This window comes from Anolis sagrei, chromosome X (assembly GCF_037176765.1).
Source record: "Anolis sagrei isolate rAnoSag1 chromosome X, rAnoSag1.mat, whole genome shotgun sequence".
Classification (NCBI taxonomy): Eukaryota; Metazoa; Chordata; class Lepidosauria; order Squamata; family Dactyloidae; genus Anolis; species Anolis sagrei.
In genome coordinates this window covers 94552347-94579065 of record NC_090034.1, presented here as the reverse complement: position 1 = coordinate 94579065, position 26719 = coordinate 94552347, and the positions used below count along the sequence as shown (strand labels likewise).

At 41.6% G+C, this 26719-nt stretch overlaps 1 protein-coding gene across 1 annotated transcript; it reads left to right on the top strand.

Moving 5' to 3' along the window:
- Window positions 1-466: 466 nt before the first annotated feature.
- Window positions 467-24123, top strand: LOC137094893 (phospholipase A2 inhibitor and Ly6/PLAUR domain-containing protein-like). Its single transcript, XM_067460829.1, has 5 exons — window positions 467-665; window positions 8555-8668; window positions 11228-11371; window positions 18413-18550; window positions 20284-24123. Exons 1-5 carry the CDS (start codon window positions 467-469, stop codon window positions 20487-20489), a joined length of 801 nt encoding a protein of 266 aa, XP_067316930.1. The 3' UTR covers window positions 20490-24123.
- The last annotated feature ends 2596 nt before the right edge of the window (window positions 24124-26719 follow it).

Here is a 26719-nt window from a genome sequence, read left to right as displayed (position 1 = left end):
AATTCTTATATACATACATAAACATTAAAAACATTTATCAAAATATTAAAACACACCATTTAAAACCATCCTAGTCATCCACGTCAAATCTAATTGGCCTGGTAATCTTTCCTATTGCTGCTTTATTGCCCTGTCCGGAAAGCTTGGTCCCACAGCCAAGTTCTTACCATCCTTCTAAAGGACAGGAGAGAGGGGGCCGACCATAGGATTATGTTGCACTAGGCAGAAAGGGATGAACTGCCAAATGTTCTCATTGTGTTTGTTGCCCAACTGGCACTAAATTGGCACTAGTTGCAGAAAAGTGTCTTTAGAAAGTGTGTTCTGGGAAGTAACTGGCTGGCCTCTTTTAGAATCTTGTGGATGCTTCTATCTGTATTTGGAAGGGGGGGGGGTTCTTTCCTGCCATCTCCTTTTTAAAAAAATTTCTGAGTGAATATAACTGTGCCAAGTGTACTGTCCTTTTTTGATGTCTCCTCCCATTTCAAGAAACAAGCTAGCCAGGGTTTTCCCCCTCATCTTCCAAAAACATCTCAACAACTTCAGAGAGCCAGAAACGTCGCTGTGTTCAAGGCTGGTAAAGCAGCTCTGGTCCAGTTTCCCGATGTCTTTTGGAATGACGCCCCTCTCCTTTGCCACCTGTCTCATTGCCACTTGCATAGCTTTGGGTGAGTAGGAGAGGCTGGGGGAGATTCTTAAAACTCCCGGTTTTCCTGATACCTTGCTACAAATGATGTCAACATCCTTTTCCGTGCATTTCTTTTCCTATAGTGTGGGCTGAAGCCCTTGGAAATGAATGCATAAAGATTTCCATTTATATTGGCATGCTGTTAGATGGGTGCGATATAAAGAATTTTGTTGTGTTCTGTGAAGTGTGATGATTGGTGAAGCTTAGCTGTTGAATAATTTCTATCTACTCCGAGCTGAGATGACTGGTAGATCAAAATAGTCTTTCTGGATGAAGCTCAAATGAAAAAAACAAGTTGTTGATGCAATTTACAGAATTATTAATTCAGGATTTACTGTCTTATTAAGTATTTACTGGTATTTTTAATGAAGTTGGACACTACTTTACTTGACATGGCTCGATGCTATAGGATCATGGGACCTGCAGTCTTTAGCTTTCTCGTCCAAAGTGTTCTTGTGCCTCACCTAATTGCATACAGTAGTATTCCATAGCATGGAGCCATGGTAGTTAAAGTGTTGTCAAACTGCATTACTTCTACAGTGTAGATGCACTAAATTATACAAAGAGGAGTCACTGCCCCACCAACGTGGGAGGTAATCTTCTAGATACACTACATGGCCTGCTTACCCAGTGTTTTAAAATTTTAACTTTGCAACTCATCCTACCCACTGTGATTACTGTAATTTTATATTGTTTGGTGTATTCATTTACTGTATATACTCGAATATAAGCCTAGTTTTTCAGCCTTTTTTTTAGGCTGAAAAAGTCTCCCTCGGCTTATACTTGAGTCAAGGTTATTTCTTATTTTACTCTTATTACTGTTATTGTTGTTATTATTATTATTATTATTATTATTATTATTTCATTTATTATTTTATTCTATTTATTATTATTATTATTACATTTATCATTTTACTCTATCATTATACATTTATTATTTTACTGTATAATTGTTATTGCTGCATTCATTATTTTACTCTTTTTATTATTATTGTTATTATTACATTTGTTATGTTACTCTATTATTATTTTATTCCATTTATTATTTTACTCTCTATTATTATTGGAAGGATACATAAGCACATTTACATTGAAGAAGGTAAATAATCATTTAATCAGAATTGGACAGTCTTATCTTAAATTACCATTTTTGTAAATATTCAAAATATATAACCTACTGATTCCTCAATTAATGTAATTTAATTGGTATCTATTTTTATTTTGCAATTTATCAGTAGCTGCTGCATTTCCCACCCTTGGCTTATACTTGAGTCAATCTGTTTTCTCAGTTTTTTGTGGTAAAATTAGGTGCCTTGGTTTATATTCGGGTCGGCTTATACTTGAGTATATACGGTATATTGTTTTGTATTTTATTTTTTATTTCATTATATTTTACTGTTTGTATTTATGTTGTATATTTGCTTTGCTGTACTGTTGGGCTTGGCCTCATGTAAACCACCCCGAGTCCCCTTGGGGAGATGGTGGTGGGGTATAAATAAGGAATCATCATCATCATCATCATTAACAGAGTTCACTCTTTAAACTTTCTGAATGCACCACTCAGGAACCACACTAGATTTTGGAATTAGTGCATGCTATGATGAGAATAAGAGAGCCTCTGTCCTCATGGTTAAAATGGAACAGAGAAGTTGGAAAAGGAATATGAAGAGGAGGAGGAAAAACAAAACCTGGCACTTGTTTAGAAATGTTGTCCTTATTATTGTTGAAGGCTTTCATGGCCGGAATCACTGGGTTGTTGTAGGTTTTTTCGGGCTATATGGCCATGGTGTAGAGGCATTCTCTCCTGACGTTTCGCCTGCATCTATGGCAAGCATCCTCAGAGGTAGTGAGGCCATATAGCCCGAAAAAACCTACAACAACCCAGTTGTCCTTATTTGCTGTCATGTTCACTTCAACTTATGTTGACTCTATGGCACTCTATTTTTAACTTCCATGTTCAGGACTTGCATAATCAGGGCGGTGGCATCCTCCGGAGAGTCTATCCATCGGTGTTATGATCTTTCTCTTTTCTTACTACCATCACCTTTACCTAGCTAGCATTGTCATCTCTTCCAATGAATCATTTGTTTCATGATATGTCTCAGTTTAATCATGTTGGCTGACAGGGAAAGTTCAGGCTTGATTTGCTGTCTGATCCATTTGTTTGTGTCTGTGTTAGTCCATGACATCCATAGAGTCAAATAACTAAAGCAGTGTTTCTCAACCTTCCTAATCTGCAACTCCTTCATACAGTTCCTCATGTTGTGGTGACCACAACCATACAATTACTTTCGTTGCTACTTCATAACTGTAATTTTGCTACTGTTATGAATTGTAATGTAAATATTTATTTATTCAAAACATTTATATTCTGCGCTTCTCACCCCGCAGGGGACTCAGGGCGGAGCACAACATATATATGGCACTCAATGCCGGGACATCTTTATAAATAAAAATATAATGTTCATTTGTGGGATTAATAGTACTCAAAAACCACTGGACGAATTGACACCAAATTTGGACACAGTACACCTAACAGTCCAATGTATGTCCTTCACTCAAAAAAATTGATTTTGTCATTTGGGAGTTGTTGCTGGGATTTATAGTTCACCTACAAAGTGCATTCTGAACCTCACCAATGATGGAACTGAACCAAACTTGGCACACAGTTCTCCCATAACCAACAGAAAATACTGGTAGGGTTTGGTGGGCATTGTCCTTTGGTTTTGGAGTTGTAGTTCACCTACATCCAGAGATCACTGTGGACTCAAACAATGATGGATCTGGACCAAACTCTACACGAAGACTCAATAAGCCCAAATGTGAACACTGATGGAGTTTGGAGAAAATAGAATCTTGACATTTGGGAGTTCTAGTAAAACTATAAATATACACAAATTTTAAAATCATTTATATCTACTTTAAAAGCAGTTGCTTAAAAACCATCTTATGACACCATTCTATTATTGCCTCATTGCACTTGGTAGCAAAACCAGGTCTTAACCATCCTTCTGAAGGACAGGAAGGAGAGGGCTGATCTAATATTTCCAGGAAGGGAGTTCTATAGTCGGGGAGGAAACACTGAGAAGGCCCTGTCTCTCATCTCCGCCAAACACACACACACACACACACACACACACACATATATATCTGATATGCATATAAATATCTGATATTTATTTATTTATTTATTTTATGACATTTATATGCCATCCTTCTCACCCCAAAGGGGACTCAGAGCGGCTTACAAGATATATATACATACAATATATTATATTATTAGAACAGTACAATATCAGTATTATATATTACTATATTGTACTATATCATCACTATATTGTACTATATCATATTGTATGAACCAGTGCGTACCTTGAGATCTTCTGGGGAGGCACTGCTCTCTCTCCCCCGCCATCTCATGCACGGTTGATGGGGATGAGGGGGAGAGCCTTCTTGGTGGTGGCCCCCCAGCTCTGGAATTCCCTCCCTAGGGAGATCAGACAGGTTCCCACCTTGTCCTCCTTTCGTAGTCAACTAAAAACCTGGATGTTTCGATGTGCTTTTGACTAAGCAGCTCACCAGTAATTTTCTTGTCCCTACTTGAAGTTCCGCACTTTACACCGGCCAGCATTTTACATTGGCATATGTCCTACCTCAACAAGTGCTTGACAGTATTTCCTGCCCATTTTACTGTATTGTTGCACTTTCCTGCACTCCTGCAAAAATGTATTATACTCATTTATTTTGTACCTCAGCTATGTTTCTTTCAGCCATATTATTTTTATATTGCTTTCAATTGTGTTGTCATTTGTTCTATCTGTTATTTTAATTGGTTAAAGTGTTTTACATGTTGTGTTTTAATTGTAATCTTGGGCATGCCCTTGTAAGCCACCCCAAGTCCCCTAGGGGAGATGGTTGGCGGGGTATAAAAATAAAGTTATATTATTATTATTAGTAGTAGTAATAATATTACATGTAATATAAAATATATACTTATAATATCGTATTAGTACTATATTGTATTACATTATAATATTATAAATATTATATGTATATACAATATATTATATTACATTACATTATAGTAGAAACTGAAGAAAAGAAAACTGAAAACCTGGCTATTTGAACAGGCGTTTGGATAGGCAGTGCAATGAATATAGGAAAACGGAATTACGGATGACGAGCTGGATCATGATTCTAGTTATGAGATGCTAATGAGTTGTTCACTGATGTGTAATTACTTAGTATATTATGGTGTTAATTGTTAATTGTTTTTAAATAGTTGTATGATGTTAGCATTGAATTTTTGCTCCTGTTGTTAAAAGCGTTGAATCGCCTACGGGCTGAGAAACTGCGGTATACAAATAAAGTAAATAAAATAAATACATAAATAAATAAATATTATTAGCATAGCACAGGAGACAAGATGGAACTGTCTCCTGCCCCCCCCCCTTTACTCTGGCCCACAGCAGCAGTTGGTACTTGGGGAGGGCTCCCCAACTGATGGCATATGCAGGAGACAAGATGGAACTGTCCCCTGGCCCCTTCACTCTTCTCTGATATGTAGGATGTATTTTCATTCACTGGATCAAATTGGGCAAAAATATCCAATACACCCAAATCTGAGTACTGGTGGGGTTGCGTGGGGATTGATTTTGTCATTTGGGAGTTGTAGTTGCTAGGATTTACAATTCACCTACAATCAAAGAGCATTCTGAACTCCATCGATGATAGAATTGAACCAAACTTGGCACACAGAGCTCCCATGACCAACAGAAAATACTGGAAAGGTTTGGTGGGCATTGATTTTGAGTTCTAGAGTTGAAGTTCACTTAAATCCAGAGAGCAGAAAGAGGGCTTTTGGTGGGGGGATTCACCGTCAGCTTCCAAAAAGAAAGAGAAGGACAGACAGAGAGATCTTCAGCCTTCTCTGCCAAAGAGGTTCCTAAGACCATCAGAAATATGTGATTTCTGATGATCTTTGGCAACCCCTCTGAACCCCCCCCCCCACAACCCCCCAGGGGTCTGAAACCCCAGGTTGAGAAACACTGAGCTGAAGGGTGTGGTGGCAGATCAACCAACTGCCTGATGGATGGTAAAAGGACTAGATGAGGACAAAGCCTGTAAATAGCTAAGTCTTCTTTGATGAAATCTCTGCCCAGCTCAACAACTTTCCCAAACAACCATAATCATAGAGTTCCTCCTCACATCAAAAACAGTGCTGGAGTTTTCAAAATGTCCGGCACCCAATAATTGTATTTCTGAGAAACTATTGGAGGAGATTATCAGTGTTAGGATTCAACAAATAGCAATAGAGATACGCTTATACCCAGAGGAGGCCCTAGTTAATTTTCAACGGTAAGCAAACAGTATTTTTGCCCCCCCCCCCCCTATCACTGATATATATTTTCTGTTCGTCGTGGGAGTTCTGTGTGCCATATTTCGTTCAATTCCATCATTGGTGGAGTTCAGAATGCTCTTTGATTGTAGGTGAACTATACATCCCAGTAACTACAACTCACATATGTCAAGGTCTATTTTCCTCCAAGAGCGCCTCAAGAGTGCCCCTGGGCAAAATCAACTATACTGCAAATGCTTACTTTGCGTAATGAGTTGAGCCGCCCCTGCTTATACCATAGAAATAGTACAAGTAGAGCAACTGGGCAATGGAGACATTGAAAACCACATGTTCCCTCCCACCTCCTTTCAATAATTATGTGTTTTTGTTGTGTAGTATATTTAGTTATTTGGAGTAAGACTTCTAAATACAGTCAGCCCTTCACATTTGTGGGTTTAGGGACCTCATCATATTGATGCCCCCCCCCCCCCGTTTTGGTCTGTTTCACCGGGAATCACTGGCACCCGGCGCACCCACTCTTCTTTTCCCATCAGACAGTGGGGCTGACTGCATATTGATTCTATTTATTTTGCTACGATGGAACCTTTCCTTCTAGGTTGTGAATAACATTGCATTATGTTTAGCAAATGAATTAAATAGGAGGAGTGTGTAGGTGACTAGAATCTACCCCCCCCCCAAAAAAAAAAAAAACAAAGGAAAAGAGAAGAAAGGAAACTGGGAAGTGTGACTTCTTTGCTGACTGATGTGGAGTGTTGCAAAACGAACTGAACAGCAGGAAAACTAGGACAGCACCCATGGGGGTATTTCGTTCTTAACTGAGCCAGCATAGAACTGCATTTCACATTTGTTTCCCTGCTTGCTTGGCTGGTCTTGCTTGTCACAGAACTGTCTCTGCTCCCATCAGACAGGGAAAGGGTGGCAATGCGCCTTGCTGTGTTGCATTTTCCTGCATCAGGCGGGGGAAAGGGGCCATGACTGACAGAGCTATCCAAAACTCAATTTACCTTTTGTTGTTGGCGAGTTATCATAATTATATAATATATATATTATTTACAGTATTTATATTCCAGACTTCTCACCCCGCAGGGGACTCAGGACAGATCACAATGCAGATACACATGGCAAACATACTATGCCATAGACACATAACATATACTTACTTACTTAGGCAATCCCTCGTTTTCCAAGGAGGATTGTCTTCCAGTATTCTTGTGGGTCCATATGTGGCTGTGGAACCCTATTCTTGCTCTGCATCTTCTTCCGCAGTGCGGGCATTGGTTTCCAGTTGGAAGGCTATCTCGGTTGGGATTGGCTTGACGCGCCTTCCTCTTGGCACACTTCTCTCTTTCGCCCTCCATTCGTGCCTCTTCAAATTCTGCAGCACTGCTGGTCACAGCTGACCTCCTGCTGGAACGGTCAAGGGCCAGGGCTTCCCAGTTCTCAGTGTCTATGCCAGAATTTTTAAGGTTGGCTTTGAGCTCATCTTTAAATCTCTTTTCCTGTCCACCAACATTCTGTTTTCCGTTCTTGAGTTCGGAGTAGAGCAACTGCTTTGGGAGACGGTGATCGGGCATACGGACAACGTGGCCAGTCCAGTGGAGTTGATGGCAGAGGACCATCGCTTCAATGCTGGTGGTCTTTGCTCCTTCCAGCACGCTGACATTTGTCCGCCTGTCTTCCCAAGAGATTTGCAGGATTTTCCGGAGGCAGCGTTGATGGAATCGTTCCAGGAGTTGCATGTGACTTCTGTAGACAGTTCACATCTCACAGGCATGTAGCAGGGTTGGGAGGACAATAGCTTTATACACACAACATTTATAGACAGACACACAGAGGCTATTTAACTTTTCCGGTTTCACGAAGTCACAAAGTCCCCTAACCCCCCCCCCCCCCTCGCTACAGGCCTGCACCTTCTGCTCTCAATAATTCAATGACTGCACATCGCTTAAGTCGCATTGACCGACTGTCTGTGCAGGGTTCCATACTTCACACTTTAACAACACAACTGTTCAATGCTAAGACTTCCTGCTAAAATGGAACTGTAGAGGAGAATCTACTGAACAAACCAGTACCTGCTGCATACCAGTACTGCAATTTGTTGAGGAGGTGGAGGCATTACTTTTCATTCAGCACTCATAAGATCCCGTACTAACAGAACTATGCATTAACAATAACATGTGATGGTTTTATTCTGCATCCCACATTGGTTTCCATTATTATTAGCGGTGGCTCCAGTTCTCTCATCTCCTGAAGTACTTGAAGATGAAGCCTCATTCTTATTGCTACTTGAAGTCTCTGTTTGAACCCCTAGAAGTGAGAGGTAGAAGTCGGGCATACCAGATTTCCAGATTTCTCAAGTCTTGGATCTACTTTTTTGGTCCTCTGGATGAGAAGGAAGAATCTCAGGGAGAGAGGTTTGAAAATTATGTGTGTGTTTCTGTGTCTGTAAGTTATTATATAGAAATAATAATAAATAAATGATACTGATGTTGCTTTTCCTTTGTTTTTAGGAGCGTCTTTGGAATGTGAGGAATGCATGGCCTTAGGGAGGAATTGTCATGGGAATAAAATAACATGCCCCCCTGAGAAAGATTCCTGCAGCATCATTTCTATGGATACCATGGGTAAGTGGGAAAGAGTTGAAGGAGAGGATGAGTAAGAATTTCATTGCTACTTAGTTTTGGTTAAAAAAATCCCCGGTTTCCAAGGACTATAATATGCCATCTAACTTGTGATGTAAACAACCTGATGTTTAGAAAATATATTTATTTATTATTTACTGTATTTAATGCCCCGCCCTTCTCAACCCTGTAGAGGACTCAAGGAGGCTTACAACAACAAATAGATGCCAAAAACACACATAATAAAAACATAAGTATTAAAAAAATTGTTAAAACATAATAAATCCTTAAAACCAATTATTTAAAATCATGCAATCCAATATCGTATTCCATGGCCCTTTCAATTTGTTGTTGCCATATTTCAGCTCTATACGGTTCTGGCCCAGCTTACTTGTCCGAACGCATACACCCCTACGTCCCATCTCGTAATCTAAGATCATCCGGGGAGGCCCTGCTCTCGCTCCCGTCAATTGCGCAAATGCGTCTGGCGGGGACGAGAGACAGGGCCTTTTCGGCGGTGGCCCCTCGCCTATGGAACACACTCCCAAATGAGGTAAGATCTGCTCCCTCCCGCCTGGCTTTCAGAAATAAATTAAAATCATGGCTTTGGGACCAGGCCTTCGGACAGTAGATGTTTGTAGAGTTTAAAGGACATGGACTAGAATGACAATACTAGTGTATTGAATATAGGAACATGGAACAACGGATTATGAGATTGGATCTTGATTCTACCTATGAGACGCTAATGAGATGTTATAGTTATGTTTAACTGATAGTTTATTATATCATTGTTTTTAACTGTTTTTAAACTCTTTTTGTGATGTTGAGCATTGAATTTTGCTATTGTTAACCGCTTTGAGTCGCCCAAGGGCTGAGAAAAGCAGTATATAAATGAAGTAAATAAAATAAATATATTTTCTTATTGTACTGATAGATTACTCATTGAATGCTTGGTTGAATAACCACTTTTTAGCCTTTTCTAAAGGTTAGGAGGGAGGGGGCTGATCTAATTTAGCTCAGAAGAGAGTTCCATAGCCGAGGGGCCACCACTGAAAAGGCCCTGTCTCTCATCCCCACCAACCATGCCTGCAAAGGAGCTGGGATCAAGAGCAGAGCCTCCCCAATCTCCTTGTCGGCTCATGGAAGAAGATATGTTCATACAGGTAAACTGGTCCAGAACCATTTATAGCTTTATAGGATAAAGCCAGCACTTTGAATTGTGCTTGGTAGCAGACTGTCAGCCAGTGGAGCTGACACAACAGGAGGGATATCCTCTCTCTGTACGCCACTTCAGTGAGCAGCCTGGCTGCTGCCCGTTGGACTGAAGCTTCCGAACAGTCTTCAAAGGCAACCCCACATAGAACGCATTGCAGTAGTCTATCCGGATGGCATCCTTGAAGTGACTGGCTTGACCTTGAAGGAGCTGGGGGTGGTGATGGCCAACAGGGAGCTCTGGCGTGGGTTGGTTCATGAGGTCACAAAGAGTCAGAACCGACTGAACGAATGAACAACAACAATCAGGATGTAACGAGAGCATGGACCACTGCGATCAAGTCTGGCTTTCCAAGGTACAGGCACAACTGGACACATGTTTTAGTTGTGCAAAAGCTCTCCCGTTTCCTTTGGAAATGTTTGTGGGGTGGGGAGATCCTGATAGTGATGTATGTGTGCCCAAGTGTGGCTTTACATGCCCTCTTTTTGAAAAAGTTAAAAGGAGTTATTTTCTAGCACCAAATGCACATAGTTGTAAGTGGTGTACTTCATCTACATCAGTGTTTCTCAATCTGGAGGTCGGGACCCCTGAGGGGGTCGTGAGGGGGTGTCAGAGGGGTCGCCAAAGACCATCAGAAAGCACAATATTTTCTGATGGTCATAGGGATACCATGTGGGCAGTTTGAGCCAATTATATCATTGGTGGAGTTCAGAATGTTATTTGATTGTAATGAACTATAAATCCCAGCAACTACAACTCCCAAATGTCAAGATCTATTTTCCCCAGACTCCACCAGTGTTCACATTTGGGCATATTGAGTATTCGTGCCAAGTTTGGTCCAGATCCACCATTGCAGGAGTCCACGGTGCTCTCTGGATATAGGTGAACTACAACTCCCAAACTCAAGATCAATGCCCATCAAACCCTTCCAGTGTTTTCCATTGGTCATGGGAGCCAAGTTTGGTTCAAATCCATCGCTAGTGCAGTTCAGAATGCTCTTTGATTATAGGTGAACTATAAATCCCAGCAACGACAACTCCCACATTACAAACTCAATCTTCCCCCAACCCCACTAGAATTCACATTTGGGTGTATTGGGTATTTGGTCCAGTGAATGAAAATGCATCCTGCAAATCAGATATTTACATTACGATTCATAAGAGTAGCAAAATGACAGTTATGAAAGTAGCAACGAAAATAATTTTATGGTTGGGGGTCACCACAACATGAGGGATTGTATTGAGGGGTCATTAGGGTTGAGAACCACTGTATTAAGGGGTCGCGGCATTAGGAAGGTTGAGAACCACTGATCTACATCAACTGTCTTGTCTGCTTTTTGACTCTTCCAGGACAAACTGCCGTCATGAAGACTTGTGTCCCATCCAAAATGTGTAACCAAGGCCTTGCTTCTCTCAGCATGGGCAAAGCAGGAGTAAGCAGAACTAACGGAATGTGCTGCACCGGGGATGACTGCAAAAAGGCCCCACCACCTTGTATGTGATTCCAATTCCACCCCTCTTCCTCTTAGACTTTTTCCCAGCTCTTCATCATAGTTGTCATTGTGTGTCTTCAAGCCATTTCCAACTTTAAAGTGAACTACTTATGGGTTTCTTCTTGGAGGGACTTGTTTAGAGGAGACTTGCCCATGCCATCCTCTTAGGCTGTGAGGATATGATTCCATAACCAACCCAGGATTTCCATGGTGAAATCAGAATTGTAACCCTAGTGTCCAGAGTCCAAGGAGTATAGAAGTAATGCAGCTAGACACCGCTTTAACTGTCATGGCTCAATGTTATGGAACTCTAGAAGCTGTAGTTTTGCAAGGTCTTTAGACTTCCTTTCCAAAGAGGGCTGCTGCCTCACCAAACTACAACTCCCAACATTCCATATCATATCCACATAGTTAATGTGGTGTCAAACTGCATTGATTCTACAGTGCAGATGCACCCCTAGTCCAACTCTTAAACTACTACATCACATTGACTCTCATCTTCATCTTTTTATCCTCAGCTTTAAAAAGTATATAGTCTTCTAGGCTGGTACCGAGGATAAGTCTTGTTCTAATTATATTTTTATAAAACAACCACTACTTTTCTTGCCTTGGCTTGCCCTATATATGTCTTCAAGAACTGTGGTCTAGGGAGCAGTCATCCATGTAGCATACAGGATAGCTTTTTGAGTATGTTCTACAAACCCCTTCATGGTGTACATTCTTAAGTATATAGTGGGAGGTGAAACTGGAATTTCTTCAACTGAGGCAAGTGGAAAATAAACAAGAGCACAAGGCATTCATTATCCTTAGTTCACACCCTCAGCTGAACTTTCCCCTCAAAATAGCCCTGAACCTCAATATTACGTGCGGATTCAGCACTTTTATGATTGGCTCCTTCTCTCTGCTCACTGGGTGGGCAGATTACTAAATAGTATCAGTCAGAATCACAGAAATGATTGCAGAGCAAAGGAAGTTGCATAGGAGGAGAAATTAAACTTAGGACTTATCTGCACAGGCATTTACTTTTACTTAGGCGATCCCTCGTTGGACGAGTAAGATGGTCTTCCTTGATTACTATGTTTGTGGGTTTGTAGGTGGCTGTGGAGCCCTATTCTTGACCCGCATCTTCTCCCACAGTGAAGGCATAGGTTTCCAGGTGGAAGGCGGTCCCGGTCGGGGTTGGCTTGATGCGCCTTCCTCCTGGCACGTTTTTCTCTTTCACCCTCCACTCGTGTCTCCTCGAATTCTGCAGCACTGCTGGTCACAGCTGACCTCCAGCTGGAGTGCTCAAGGGCCAGGGCTTCCCAGTTCTCAGTGTCTATGCCAGAATTTTTAAGGTTGGCTTTGAGGCCATCTTTAAATCTCTTTTCCTGTCCACCAACATTCTTAAGTTCAGAATAGAGCAACTGCTTTGGGAGACGGTGGTCAGGCATCCGGACAACGTGGCCGGTCCAGCGGTGTTGATGTCAGAGGACCATTGCTTCAGTGCTGGTGGTCTTTGCTTCTTCCAGCACGCTGACGTTTGTCCGCTTGTCTTCCCAAGATATTTGCAGGATTTTCCGGAGGCAGCACTGATGGAATCGTTCCAGGAGTTGCATGTGATGTCTGTAGACAGTCCACGTTTCGCAGGCATAGAGCAGGGTTGGGAAGACAATAGCTTTATAGACAAGTACCTTGGTATCCCTACAGATGTCCCGGTCCTCAAACACTCTCTGCTTCATTCGGGAAAATGCTGCACTCACAGAGCTCAGGCAGTATTGTATTTCGGTGTCGATGTTGACTTTAGTGGAGAGGTGGCTGCCAAGGTAGCGGAAATGGTCAACATTTTCTAATGTTACACCATTAAGTTGTATCTCTGGCATTGGGGAGGGGATGGCTGGTGACTGCTGGAACAGCACTTTGGTTTTCTCGATGTTCAGTGACAGGCCAAGCTTCGTGTATGCTTCTGCGAAGGTGTTTAGAATGGCTTGTAGATCTTCTTCTGAATGCGCACAGATGACATTGTCATCAGCATACTGGAGTTCTATAACAGATGTTGTTGTAACTTTGGTTTTGGCTTTCAGTCTGCTGAGGTTAAACAGCTTCCCATCTGTCCGATAGATGATTTCCACTCCGGTGGGAAGCTTCCCATCAACAAGGTGAAGTATCATAGCGATGAAGATGGAGAATAAAGTTGGGGCAATAACACATCCCTGTTTGACACCCGATTCCACCTTAAATGGGTCACTTTGGGAGCCATTGCTGTCCAAGACTGTTGCCATCATGTCATCATGGAGGAGAAATTAAACTTAGGACTTATCTGCACAGGCATTATAACCCAGACAGCCTGTGTTTGTTTCTGGCTGTCCCCAGGAAATTTCTCCACTTCTGGTAACTTTTGCAGGCTAAACTAGATGAAACCAGTTTAGCTACACATGAGGAAAAGTTGGAGGATGATCTGAAGTTTGCCTGGAATGCTGGAGTAAACTCACAGCTTTGGAGCAGTGTGGGCAACACAATTGAGTCTGACTTGAACCGGTTTTGTGTTCACATTTTTGTGTGTATCAGGAGCAACTTGAGAAACTGGAAGTCACTTCTGGTGTGAGAGAATTGGCCATCTGCAAGGACATTGCCCAGGGGATAGTTGTTTTTGATGTTTTACCATCCTTGTGGAAGGTTTCTCTCATGGCCTCACATGGGAACCGGAGATGACAGAGGGAGCTCATCCACGCTCTTCCTGGAGGCATGGCCACCATCTCCTTGTCTCTGTGGCCATCTGCAGAGATGGCCACCATTCCCATTCACCATTCTATATGAGCTCCTTGCTGTTTGTGGACAGACCGTGGAATGACCTGCTGGAAGAACTTCAAAAGCTAGATCAGCTGTTGAAATTTAAGACACAACTGAAGATCCATCCCTTCTATCAGTCCTACCCAGCCAATTTTAAGTTGTAAATTTTAATCTTCATTTCATCAGTGGATTTTAACTTGTATTTTAACTCTGTGCATCTTGTTGTATGTGTTTTAATAGTGTTTTATCTCTTGTTCTAATGATGTTGAATTATGCCTCGAGCTGCAGGAAGGGTCAAATTATTATTATTATTATTATTATTATTATTATTATTATTAGGAGGAGGAGCCCCTGGTGGCGCAGTGGGTTAAAGACCTGTGCCGCCAGGACTGAAGACCGACAGGTCACAGGTTCAAATCTGGGGAGAGGCGGATGAGCTCCCTCTATCAGCTCCAGCTCCTCATGCGGGAACATGAGAGAAGCCTCCCACAAGGATGATAAAACATAAAATCATCTGGGTGTCCCCTGGGCAACGTCATTGCAGACAGCCAGTTCTCTCACAACAGGAGTGAACTGCAGTTTCTCAGGTTGCTCCTGACATGACAAAATAATAATAATAATAATAATAATTATTATTATTATTATTATTTGAAACTCAACAAGATGAGTCCACAGCAGACACTGTGCTGGCTGTTGAATTGTATTACACGTCTGATACTTCCCAAGTGTCTAGGACTGTGTGATGTATCGGCGAATGATGCGTGCAGATCCCAGTAAAGTGGCCTTCTGCAGCTGGCAGATGGTAATTTTGTCAGTGCCGATTGTGTTTAAGTGCAGACCAAGGTCTTTAGGCACTGCACCCAGTGTGCCGATCACAACTAAGACCACCTTGACTGGGTTGTGTCAGAGTCTTTGCAGTTTGATCTTCAAATCCTCATATCGTGTCAGCTTTTCCAGTTGTTTCTCTGCAATCCTGCTGTCACCTGGGATTGCGAAATCGACGATCTATACTTTGTTTAAGAATAATAACAACAACAATAACAACAACAACAATAATAATAAGATACATAACAATATTAATATATAGCAAACAAGATCACTGTGCTGGCTTTTGTATTTGATCACATGTTGAACACTTCCCAAGTGCCCAGGACTGTGTGATGTATCGGTAAATGATGTATGCAGAATCCAGTCGAGTGACCTTTTGCAGCTGACAGGTGATATTTTTGTCAGCGCTGATTGTTTTTAAGTGCAGGCCAAAGTCTTTAGATACTGCACCCAGTGTGCCGATCACCACTGAGACACCTTTACTGCCTTATGCTAGAGTCTTTGTAATTCTATCTTTAAATCCTCGTATTATGTTAACTTTTCCAGTTGCTTCTCATCAATCCTACTGTTGCCTGGGATTGCAACATCAGAGATCTATACTTGTTTTATTTCTACGATTGAGAAATCAAGAGTATTATGATCCAAAACTCTGTCAGTCTGAATTCAGAAGTGCCAGAGTAGTTTGACGTGTTCACCCCCCCCCCCCCCCAAATTGGGTGTGATTATGATGATGATAACAATTATTGGACATTCTGTGAGGACATCAACAGAGGCACCAGTGCAACCAGAAAGATGTGGTGATTGGCCCCTTTCTTCATGGCCTCATGGACATCTCTGCTGATGTCCATGGGTGTCTAGAGTGGAGTTCTGCAGCCCTCTGGTAAAGGCAATAACAACACAGAGAGTAAAGGATCTCTCTTGTGGAATGATGTGACCTTGGCATAGCTGGAGCATAGAGACTCCAACCCATATCTTCAGCAGGTTTGGAAGTGTATATGTGGCTGCCTCCCAGGACGGTCTAAACCTGTGGGTCCCTAGATGTTTTGGCCTTGAACTCCCAGAAATCCTCACAGCTGGTAAACTAGCTGGGATTTCTGTGAGTTGTAGGCCAAAACACCTGGGGACCCATAGGTTGAGAACCACTTGTCTAGGCCATTTAAACTCTGGATCTACCCTGGATTTACCAACCAGTGTAGGCTTGATCTTGGACAATGATAGACTTCCCTTGAACTCTTCTCCAACTTGTTTTTTTTTTTTTGTCGTGTCAGAGGTGACTTGAGAAACTGCAAGTTGCTTCTGGTGTGAGAGAATTGGCCGTCTGCAAGGACGTTGCCCAGAGGACGCCTGGATGATTTTTATTTTTGATGTTTTTATCATCCTTGTGGGAGGCTTCTCTCATGTCCCAGCAAGAGGAGCTGGAGCTGATAGAGGGAGCTCATCCGCCTCTCTCCGGATTCGAACCTGCGACCTGTTGGTCTTCAGTCCTGCTGGCACAGGGGTTTAACCCACTGCGCTACCGGGGCTCCTCTCCAACTTGCTGAGGTACCTGCGAAGTGTTTCCAAAAGATGGACCCAATTTGAAATTGTTATATCTCTGCAATGACGAACTGCTCATGACCAATTGAAAGAGTAGGGTATGGAGTTTGATTACCGCTAGATGCCTCTTCTAGCTTCTAACCATCTCCTAGCCTCAGAGATTTGCAAGAACACAACACACACTGGCTTATGTTGCGGGGTCACCATCTTGCAAACAACTGAGGCTATGGGGGTGGTTTCTGGGAGAGGCATCAAGTGGCAATCATTTGCACCTCTATGTCCCACTCTGTCAAGGGGTAAGGATTAGGCCTGGGTAACAACGGAAAAATTTGTTTCTAAAATCGATTCGTTTTTTGGGTTTTTTTGCGTTTCGATATTTAAAAAAAAGTTCGATATTTACGAAATTTCGTAAATGGTAAAAAATTACAAAACAATAACGAAACAATAACGAAACAATAACGAATCGATTCGTTAATGGCGGACGCGACCGCGCAATACGCTAAAAAACCTCCAAATGGGACAGGGGGAACTTCTGAAGCTTCCCTCTCCCTCTGTTGTTGACTGTTGGTGTGATATTATAAATTTTTTCACTAATTAAACAAAAAACAACTATAAAACTTGCCCCAGACATACGGAAATAATAACGAAACGACCTCAAACCAATAACGAAACGAATACATAACGAAATACGAAGCATTTACGAAACGAATTGAAAAATTTGTTTCATTTTTAAGCTGCTCCAGAATGGTTCATTATTGCTTCGTTAACAAAAAATAACGAATTTTTAACGAATTACGAATTAAGGAAACAAAACCGCCCAGCCCTAGTAAGGATGTCATTCATGGATGGTTCATGGTTTCAGAGACATGGCAATTTCAAATCTTTTTGAAACATGCTGTATTTTTAGGCTGACATTCTAAGTTATAGCACTAACCTGGGGTCACATAACTTTAATTGTTCTGTATTCACTAAATGTTCATAGTTAGAGTTGTGGCCCTGTTGTCATGGTCATAAATGCCCTCTTGAACCTACTTTACTAGCTAACAGCTGCATCGGACAAAGAAGGTCTATTCAGCTGGAGGAGGTTTCTAACAAGAGAATTTACATATCAAGCAGACAAGAGTTATTTCTCCAACCCTGGACATTCCACAAATATTTATTTATTTATTTATTTTTACAGTATTTATATTCCGCCCTTCTCACCCCGCAGGGGACTCAGGGCGGATTACAATGTACATATACATGGCAAACATTCAATGCCATAGACACACAACATATATAGACAGACACACAGAGGCTATTTAATATTCCAGCTTTTTCATTAGGGTATTCTGGTCATCAGGGGAGCTGTTGCTTCACCGTCCATTTGTGGCACTGATGAAGTACTTTCTCATTCTTTGCATGCTTGCTGGAGATTTTTATGGAGTTGTAAATTAACCTCCCTGCATAAGTGGTACCTAAAATTTCTACTTGACAGATGCAGCTGTCTTTCGGGCTGCAAATGTCGACATCAAGCTACACAAATTAGTCGGACGCTCACTCCGACCCAGGCTGGCTTTGAACTCATGACCTTTAGATCAGTAGTGATCTTAATGCAGTTGACTCCCAGCCAGTCGCAAATACATAAACCTCGCTTGCCTAGTTTCCAACAGACCCCACAACCTCTGAGGATGCCTGCTATAGATGTGGGTGAAACGTCAGGAGAGAATGCTTCTGGAACATGGCCATACAGCCCCCAAAACTCATAGGAGAGAATGCTTCTGGAATATGGTCATACAGTCAAGAAAATTAACCACTCAAAATAGCTAAATGTTACCAAGAAGTATATGATATATGCAAGCTGTTTTCCTCAATCAACTTTGCAACACTGTTCCTCTTCCAAATCTTGTGTGACTCACATGTCTTGCAGTGCCACCCAGAAACACCACTTTGAATGGGAAATCATGTCCGGCTTGCCATGCTTTGAATGCTGAGTGCCAGGAGGAGATCGTTAAATGTACTGGGGATGAAAACAAATGCTTCTCGCTGTCTGGGATTACCTCTGCAGGTAAGGATTCATATATGCATATGCTCATATCCAGGCCCGGATGCAAAGGCTAGGAAGCCTGCACCCATCACCCCAAAGCACCAGAGCCTACAGGTACAGGCTTTGGGCCTATTCACCCGGGCTTGGCAGGGCCTGCAGCTAAGCACCGAGTAAGGAGCGCTCCTTACTTGACACTTGGCTACAGGCCCTATCAGGCTTGGCCATGTAGGCCCAAAGTCTGCATCCGTAGGCCCAGCGCTTTGCGTCTATGGGTGAAGTCCCCCCCGCCTCCAAATGTAAACTTAACAAAAACAGAAAACAAATATCCGATCTCCCAATTTTGGGAAGCTCAGACGAAAATGGATTGGGGGCCCAACCGAAAGCCGAACACGAAATGGATCAAGCTAAGTCCCAAATGCACAAGTCTAATTCATAGTACCTGCATTGTTACAATGATGGCCCTGTTGCCAAAATCACAATTGCCCCACTGATTTACTTCACATGCAAGAGATAGGTAAGTTGCAGTTAGGGGATGCTTCCAGATCTAAAGCAGGACCTTTGTTGCAATTCCTTGCCAGCCTTGTAGGAGCAAAGAAACCAAAATGTCCCACCCCCCCAAAAGGCAAAAGCCCCCTTTCTAATAGGGAGGGCAAGGCTGGACACCATGAAATTTGAATCTTTTAAACTGCAAAAAAAAAAAAAAAACAACAACCCTATTTATTGCATGACCATAACTATGATATTTTACTGATTGTATGTTTTTATGGTTGTAAACCGGGCTGAGTCCCTCTAAGAGGTGAGAAGCTCGGTATAGAAAACTTTGAAATAAATATAAGAAAACTTTGAAATAAATAGCAATAACAACAAACAAGCATATAGGAATGCAATCAAAGGATTTGTCGCCACCCCCAATGGTGCTGCAGAGCTTTTACCACTTTGGCAGTAAATGGAATATACATTTTCATTAGTTCCCAAAGACAAATCATGTCATTGGTCTAAGCTAGCTATACAGTTGTTCATTAGTTGTTTATGATTTTTATTGACATTATAGCACATGTGGGATCCTAATAATGACACAACTATGGCACAACTATAGTCTATTGTTCTCTGACCATGACTGTATCGTATCTGTTAGTCTGTTGCAAACATGGCTCCAGAACAACTGGAAAACTTGGGGGTTCTAAACTAGCCACTAGCTAGCCGATTTTGTTTGGATGTACTGTTATCCTTGAATAGTAACTTTTTCTTTGGAGCACTGATTTCTCAAACAACATAGCATTTTCTGTAAACCTAGGCCTACTGCAGAAATAGGACAATATGGCAGTAAATCAGGATGTATGGGCATTGGGAAAAGCTCTGAAAATTCCATTTTTAAAACCATGTCCATGTTTAAAACCATAGCATCACAGGCTGGTAGAACAGTAGTGGGGTCAAAACATCATCTGCTGATGCTCCAATTACTAGCAGAATGGTCCTCCTTCTGCTCAGGTAAGGCCCAGTAAAGAAGAGTTATGGGGGCGGGGGGGGGGGGGGGAGGCTGGACTAGGAGACATTACATAGTTATGCATCTGAGGTAGTTATGGACCTAAGTGTGCATATAGAATTCTGACATATTCTTACTTTATTAGCAAAAGGCTTGTAGACTGACATGGCTCTACAGACCACTACTTTGAGTAGCCCTGCTTCATCCTGTAGGGCAAAGTTCTTTCCCCCTCTGGATTAACCCTTTTCCCTCTTTCTTGTTTTCTATTCAGGAGCCGTTAGTGCAAAAGTCACCATGAAGGGCTGTGGAAATGAGGTTATGTGTTATGAAGCATCGCAGAAAAGCTCATCTTTTTCAGGGATCAGTTTAGTTCATGACTCTAGCTGTACTGATGGGGCACCCACCAACATTGCAACTCTTTTTGGACTCCTCTTCCCTGTCCTTACAGGGCTATTGTTTGGGAAATTGCTTGTTTAATGGTTTTCCCAGGACTGTTTTCTTTCTCTCTCTCTCTCTCTCTCTCTCTCTCTCTCTCTCTCTCTCTCTCTCGATCATTCATTCTTTGTGTGTGTGTTTAAGGATGACAATAGTTCTTTAAATGTTGGGAAACTCTGAGGAGGAGAATATTTGTAGTTCAGGACTTATTCTGTTAAAAAGGGAGATTTTTTTTGCACAGAAATCAGCAACACAAAAATGTTGTTTTCTGCACAAACACACACTCAAACACTTCGTCGAAGTAAGTCCCCATTCTTCCATTAGCCTCATATTCCAAAGAATGCTGGTGCCTCACCAAACTACAACTTCCAAGATTCCTAGCATGGAGGCATGGTAGCTAAAGTATCAAATCACATTAATTGTACAGGATAGATGCACTATTAGTTATAATTTGTATGTGCAATTGCAACTCTTCAAGCAACCACCAGTGCTCAGCAATGGGATGTTGGCAGCTACTTGTCTGACTCCAAGCTCCTCGGTAGAGAAGGATTCTGAGCTTTTGCTGGGGCTATGCACATATGTCCAAGTTTTGTGCACAATGATGCTATCAAGAGAAAAGTACACCTACTGGAAGGATGCTTTGTCTCACTCACTTCTAATTACTGTGAAGTTAAGCTGGATAAACTGTGGACTCTGTAGCCTAAGGGCCCTTCCACACAGCCATGTAACCCAGAATATCAATGCAGAATAACTCACAACATCTACTTTGAATTGGATTATCTTAGTCCACACTGCCATATATCCCATTTCAAAGCAGATAATCTAGGATTTGATTCAGCTGTGTGAGAGGGGCCTGAGAAATCCGAGGTCATCATTGGTGGTCAGGAATATTTCTCAATGGAATGGAAGATCGCTTAGGATTTTTGCAGTCCAAGGTCAAGAGTTGTTAGCTGCACTCCCAGGCATCTCCTTAAACAGAGTTGTAAAACTACCCACAAACCAATCACAAGACCAAAACACAATAGAAGACTCCAAACAATATGTTTTTTTAGCAGGTTTTTACCAGAAAGTAGTCAGAGCTCACAAACCAGAAGTTTTCATGCTTGTGCAACTTCCCAGCTGTTGTTAGTTCTTGTTTTTTGATATGGCCCTCTGCCAAGTTCATTTTGATTCCTACCACACATTGAGTCTCAATGGGAGAGTCTAGGCCAGGTGCTTCTGCTTCTCCTCCTCCTGTCCTCAGCCCCCTTCTGTTTCCCAGAAAGGTCAGACTCATAACATAATGAGAAACCAAATCCAACAACGCCTCTTACAACATTACTGTTTGAGGCCCCTTCCACACAGCTGTATAAAATCCACATTGAACTGGATTGAAATGTGGTCTCAGATCATCCAGTTCAAAGCAGATATTGTGGGTTATCTGCCTTGATATGGTTGTTTGGAAAGACCCTGAGTTATGTGTACCTTCAAGTCATTATATTGTCACCTAGAAGCTTTCTAGGCAAGATTTGTTTTGGGGAAGTTTGCTTTTGCCTTCCTCTAAGGCAGAGAGATTGTAACTTGCCCAAGCTCACCCAGGCTGCTTCTATGGCTGAGTGGGGATTCAAATCTGGGTATCCAGAGTTGTAATCCAATGCTGTCAATGGCTGCATGGAAGCAGACATTCCAGAAGGTGATGCTTGTTACCTGGTTGTATGACAAGCAATACGTGCTGAATTTTCCTCTTTTATATAGCCAGACATCCTCTCCATTTTTCAGTTTGGCAACCCCATGCTGCCTCCCTGAAGTAGTATTTATTACTCATTTTCTAGCTGTGATGTGAGTAAAGTTGCTGGTCAGGACTCAGGGCACTTCCAGACAGCACTAAATCATGAGTTTTAAACAGGCAAAAAATCCCGTGACCATCCCGAGATTTCTGCCTTTTTTCCCATACTTTATGCTCTGTAGTGAGATTTAGAGGCTCCCAAAATGGCTGCCACAGGACTTACGATGGAAACTGGCATTTGTAAAAAAGAAAAAAACTTTAGATGTGGATATGCAGAGAATCATTGCAGTGAATCACCGCAAAAGTTCCGTTCTTTGTCCTGGCCAGAGAAAATGTGCCCTCCACATGTTCCATAAAGTTTCTAGCACACAAACAAAGTTTTTGCATTCTAGTCAACTTTCACATTCTTTGTTCCTACCAGCCAATCAGGAGCAAATATCTAAAACCCGGGAACAATTCTAGATAAAAAATCCTGTGATTTCCGATTGCAGAGACATACAGAAATTCGAAGATGCAGATATTTGGCTCAAAACTGTGATATTCCCGCACCTGGAAATCTTGTGTTTTTTGCCTTTTGTAGTGATTGCGTCCGCGTTTACAGGATATGGCATCTGGCCACCCTCCTGTTTGCTATGGAAGCTCCTGGGATAAAGGTACTGTCTGGATGGGCCGTCAGAAGCATCCTAGGCCCTGATACATCAGAGCCAAAACCTATAGTCTAGAGTTTTCCTTGTTTATGTCAGAAGAGGTGGGCCTTAGCAATGTCATGATGCTCAGAGCACATGAGGATGAGCAGGAGGAGGAGAATAAAAGCCAACCCCAAGAAAGCTTTCCAAGTTCCACATTAAACAGGAAAAAACCATATATCCCCACTCAGTTGTTTTATCACCTTTGTGAGGCACTTCTTTTAACAGCACATAGGAGTAGTGATCAAAAGAACAGTTTACAGCCTTCTTTGAACTGAAAAATATCTACAGAAATAAACTACAAGCAGCAGTGCCTACTATAGTGGGTTACACAGTAGAATCTGTATGCAATTTCCAATGCACTGTTCTTGCCCTGAGATTTCACTCCAACAACCCAGAGCCAGAGAAAAGGGACCGGATTCTGAGATCTGGGCATCTTAGGAGTGAGTGAAGAGGCAAGTGATGTTTGCCTTGGACACTCCCACACTGATCATGCCAGCTGAGACACAGAAAGGGGACAGCCACTCTTCTCAGGGGACAAAAAAGAGGCCTTGCTCTTATAAAGGACTCTTCATAGAAATGTTATAAAGCACTAGGTTATGTGCTGAAAGGAAACTCCTTTCTTGCTTTTTATTTTCGTATTTCATATTTGGTCTTGACTCACTAAACTGAATTCTTCCTCATGAGCAAATTATTGACCTAATATGGACCTCTCCCTTCTTGAAGCAACTTTAGAGTAAATGCAAAATACATTCTGACCTGTTCAAGAACCAATTTAGATAGGTATGAGTCCAAGATGACAATTGGATCATGTCAGATTAAGAACCACTAGCCTAAGACAACTATATTCAGTGCATATGAAATGATCTGAATAATATGCAATCATTATCCAGTGCATAATGCTGCCAAATGCTTCATAATCTTCTGAACCATTTCTTATTACTGGTCAACTGATGTTTGCTATTTCTTCAGTGCAGCATATTATGTGCATTTTAGTCCAATGATGAAAGCTATCTGGAAAATATCAAGTAACATATTATGAACATACACAACAGATAAATTCTTTGTATACAGTATGATCAGGGTAACTGTTACAATTTTTGCTCTACAACAAATTTTATGTGCTGCATGTTTTTTGCACTCCTATTGAATAGACCATTTTAATGTACACATATCCAATGATGTTCTGGAATGATAAAATAATAAATAAACAATATCAATCATTGCTGTTGCCTATGGGTGTTTGATATTTATGTTAATGAATATTTGCACAAGGGAATGTTTTGACAAATTGTTCAGGTCTCAACTGATGGAAAAAAGACTACTTCAACATTGGATACATGACATTTCTTAGAAGTAAAGCTACTGGTTGGATAGCAAAGGATTACCACTTTGATTTAAACCTCCTGATTTTTTATTTATTTATTTATTTGTCGTGTCAGGAGCGACTTGAGAAACTGCAAGTCGCTTCTGGTGTGAGAGAATTGGCCATCTGCAAGGACGTTGCCCAGGGGACGCCCGGATGTTTTGATGTTTTATCATCCTTGTGGGAGGCTTCTCTCATGTCCCCGCATGAGGAGCTGGAGGTGATAGAGGGAGCTCATCCGTGCTCTCCCCGGATTTGAACCTGTGACCTGTTGGACTTCAGTCCTGCCGGCACAGGGGTTTAACCCTCTGCGCCACCGGGGGCTCCTGATAATGGAAAAGGACATCAAGGCTAAGATTTTACATTGCTGTGAGCATAGCATAAGCAACCATCAACGGAGTTAAATCCCACTTGCATTATGCCATCCTCATGCTGGATAGCACAGTAGTGCACCTTATGTGAATCACTGCTAAACATGCACAACTGACATTTTGTTGCACAATTGCACTAAATGATGGGATGCACATTGGTTCTGTGTTAGGCCTCTGCACACTTTGCAGTTGGACCTCAGACCTCCTTCCTGAAAGATCAGAGACCCATTTTGAATCATCTTCACTCTGTCAGGGGCTGATTTCTGCTGTTCCTGGTGACATCATAAATCTTCTAAATGACATCTTGAGAGCAGTTTCAAAATTTATGAATAGACTCTTTCCCATGGGAAAGTTGCAAACTGAGGAGGAAGTGGGGAAGAGATATCAGTAGAAAACCAAGAGGTGTTGAATGAAATCACCATTAACATCTTTCTATAGCTGTAGAGATCTGAGCAATAAAGGCCAATTCCAAATGAACCTTTTGTGAGTTAGATTCTGGTTAGATTCTGCAGGGACTGACACACTCTGCCCAACGTACAATGGAAAACATTCTAGGCATGGATCTATGCTTCCATCCTTCTCAGAGGGAGAAGTATGTTGGAAAAAACTGTTTATTGGACATGCACAATGAGGTCATTACCAAGAGTATCCATCATTTTTATTAAAAAAAATTACATATGGGAAGTGTCCTTGGACCAATAGCTTTATAGAATAATGTTACAAATGTTTATCTATCTACGTTGCTGGAGGGCTGTTAATTGCTTTGAATGAAAAATATTTTTGTATATATATTTGTTTTTCAGTAGTTTACTGAAGATACTATTACCTTGTATAATAATAATAATAATAACAACAACAACAACAACAACAACAACCTTGGCCTGCACTTAAACACAATCGGCACTGACAAGATTACCATCTGCCAGCTGGGATCTGCAAACATTATTTGCCAATTTATCACACAGTCCAAGACCCTTGGGAAGTGTCCAATGTGTGATCCAATACAACAGCCAGCAGAGTGTCTGCTGTGGACTCATCTTGTGGTGTTTCAAATAACAACAACAACAACAACAACTTTATTTTTATATCCTGCCAACATCTCCCCAAAAGGACTCGGGTGGCTTACAAGGCTATAAACCCATGTTACAAATTTAAAAAGCATTAAAATCAATCAAATAAAAACATAACACAATCACAAGGCATCATTTTAAAACAATAAGGCTGAGATAACAGTCAAAGCTGGGATCAGGCTCAAATAAGTGCAATGATTCTGAAATGGAGGACCGAACATATTCAGTGATTACTGGATGGTAACTGATTGATGATGCACAGGAGAGATAGAGTGGAATATTGAGCAGTGATCACTTTACACTGCAATTTTGTTGCAAAATTCTTCTGGTTCTTGAGAAGGGCCCCAGCCCAAATTACCTGTCCAAACGCACCTCTCCCTATGAACTATTGAGGAGATTAAGATCCTCCAGGGAGGCCCTGCTTTCCTTCCCGCCATTGTCACAGGCACGATTGGTGGGGATGAGAGACAGGGCCTTCTTGGTGATTGCTCCCGGGCTATGGAACTTCCTTCCTGGTGAGATCAGGTCAGCCCCCTCCCTCCTGTCCTTTAGAAGGATGGTAAAAACTTGGCTGTGGGACTAAGCTTTTGAGACAGGGCAATAAAGCAGCAATAGGAAAGATTACCAGGCCAATTAGATTTGACGTGGATGACTAGGACAGTTTTAAATGGTGTATTTTAACATTTTGATAAATGTTTTTAATATTTACGTATGTATATAAGAATTTGTGTCCTGGCATTGAATGTTTGCCGTATATATGCTGTGCTCTGCCCTGAGTCCCCCTTGGAGTGAGAAGGGCGGAATATAAATGCTTTAAATAAAAATAAATAAATGTATTAATGAATAATCAGGAGAAAAGACTCGCATATGTATGTACTGGGAACCCAAAGAAATTTGAACTATATATAATGTGCTTGGGAAATTGTTGCCGGAGCTTGAACTTCTAAGACTTCAGCCTGATATCTTTTGTCTCTGAGGCTCACACTTTTTGTAAACCCCATCATCCAATCTTAG

Bases quoted from the DNA above. Each gene is read 5' to 3' on its own strand.
- LOC137094893 (XM_067460829.1), top strand. From the start codon at position 467: ATGTCTCCTCCCATTTCAAGAAACAAGCTAGCCAGGGTTTTCCCCCTC. The intron at 666-8,554 runs GTGAGTAGGAGA...CTTTGTTTTTAG, and splicing joins TGCCACTTGCATAGCTTTGG to GAGCGTCTTTGGAATGTGAG. The intron at 8,669-11,227 runs GTAAGTGGGAAA...TGACTCTTCCAG, and splicing joins CATTTCTATGGATACCATGG to GACAAACTGCCGTCATGAAG.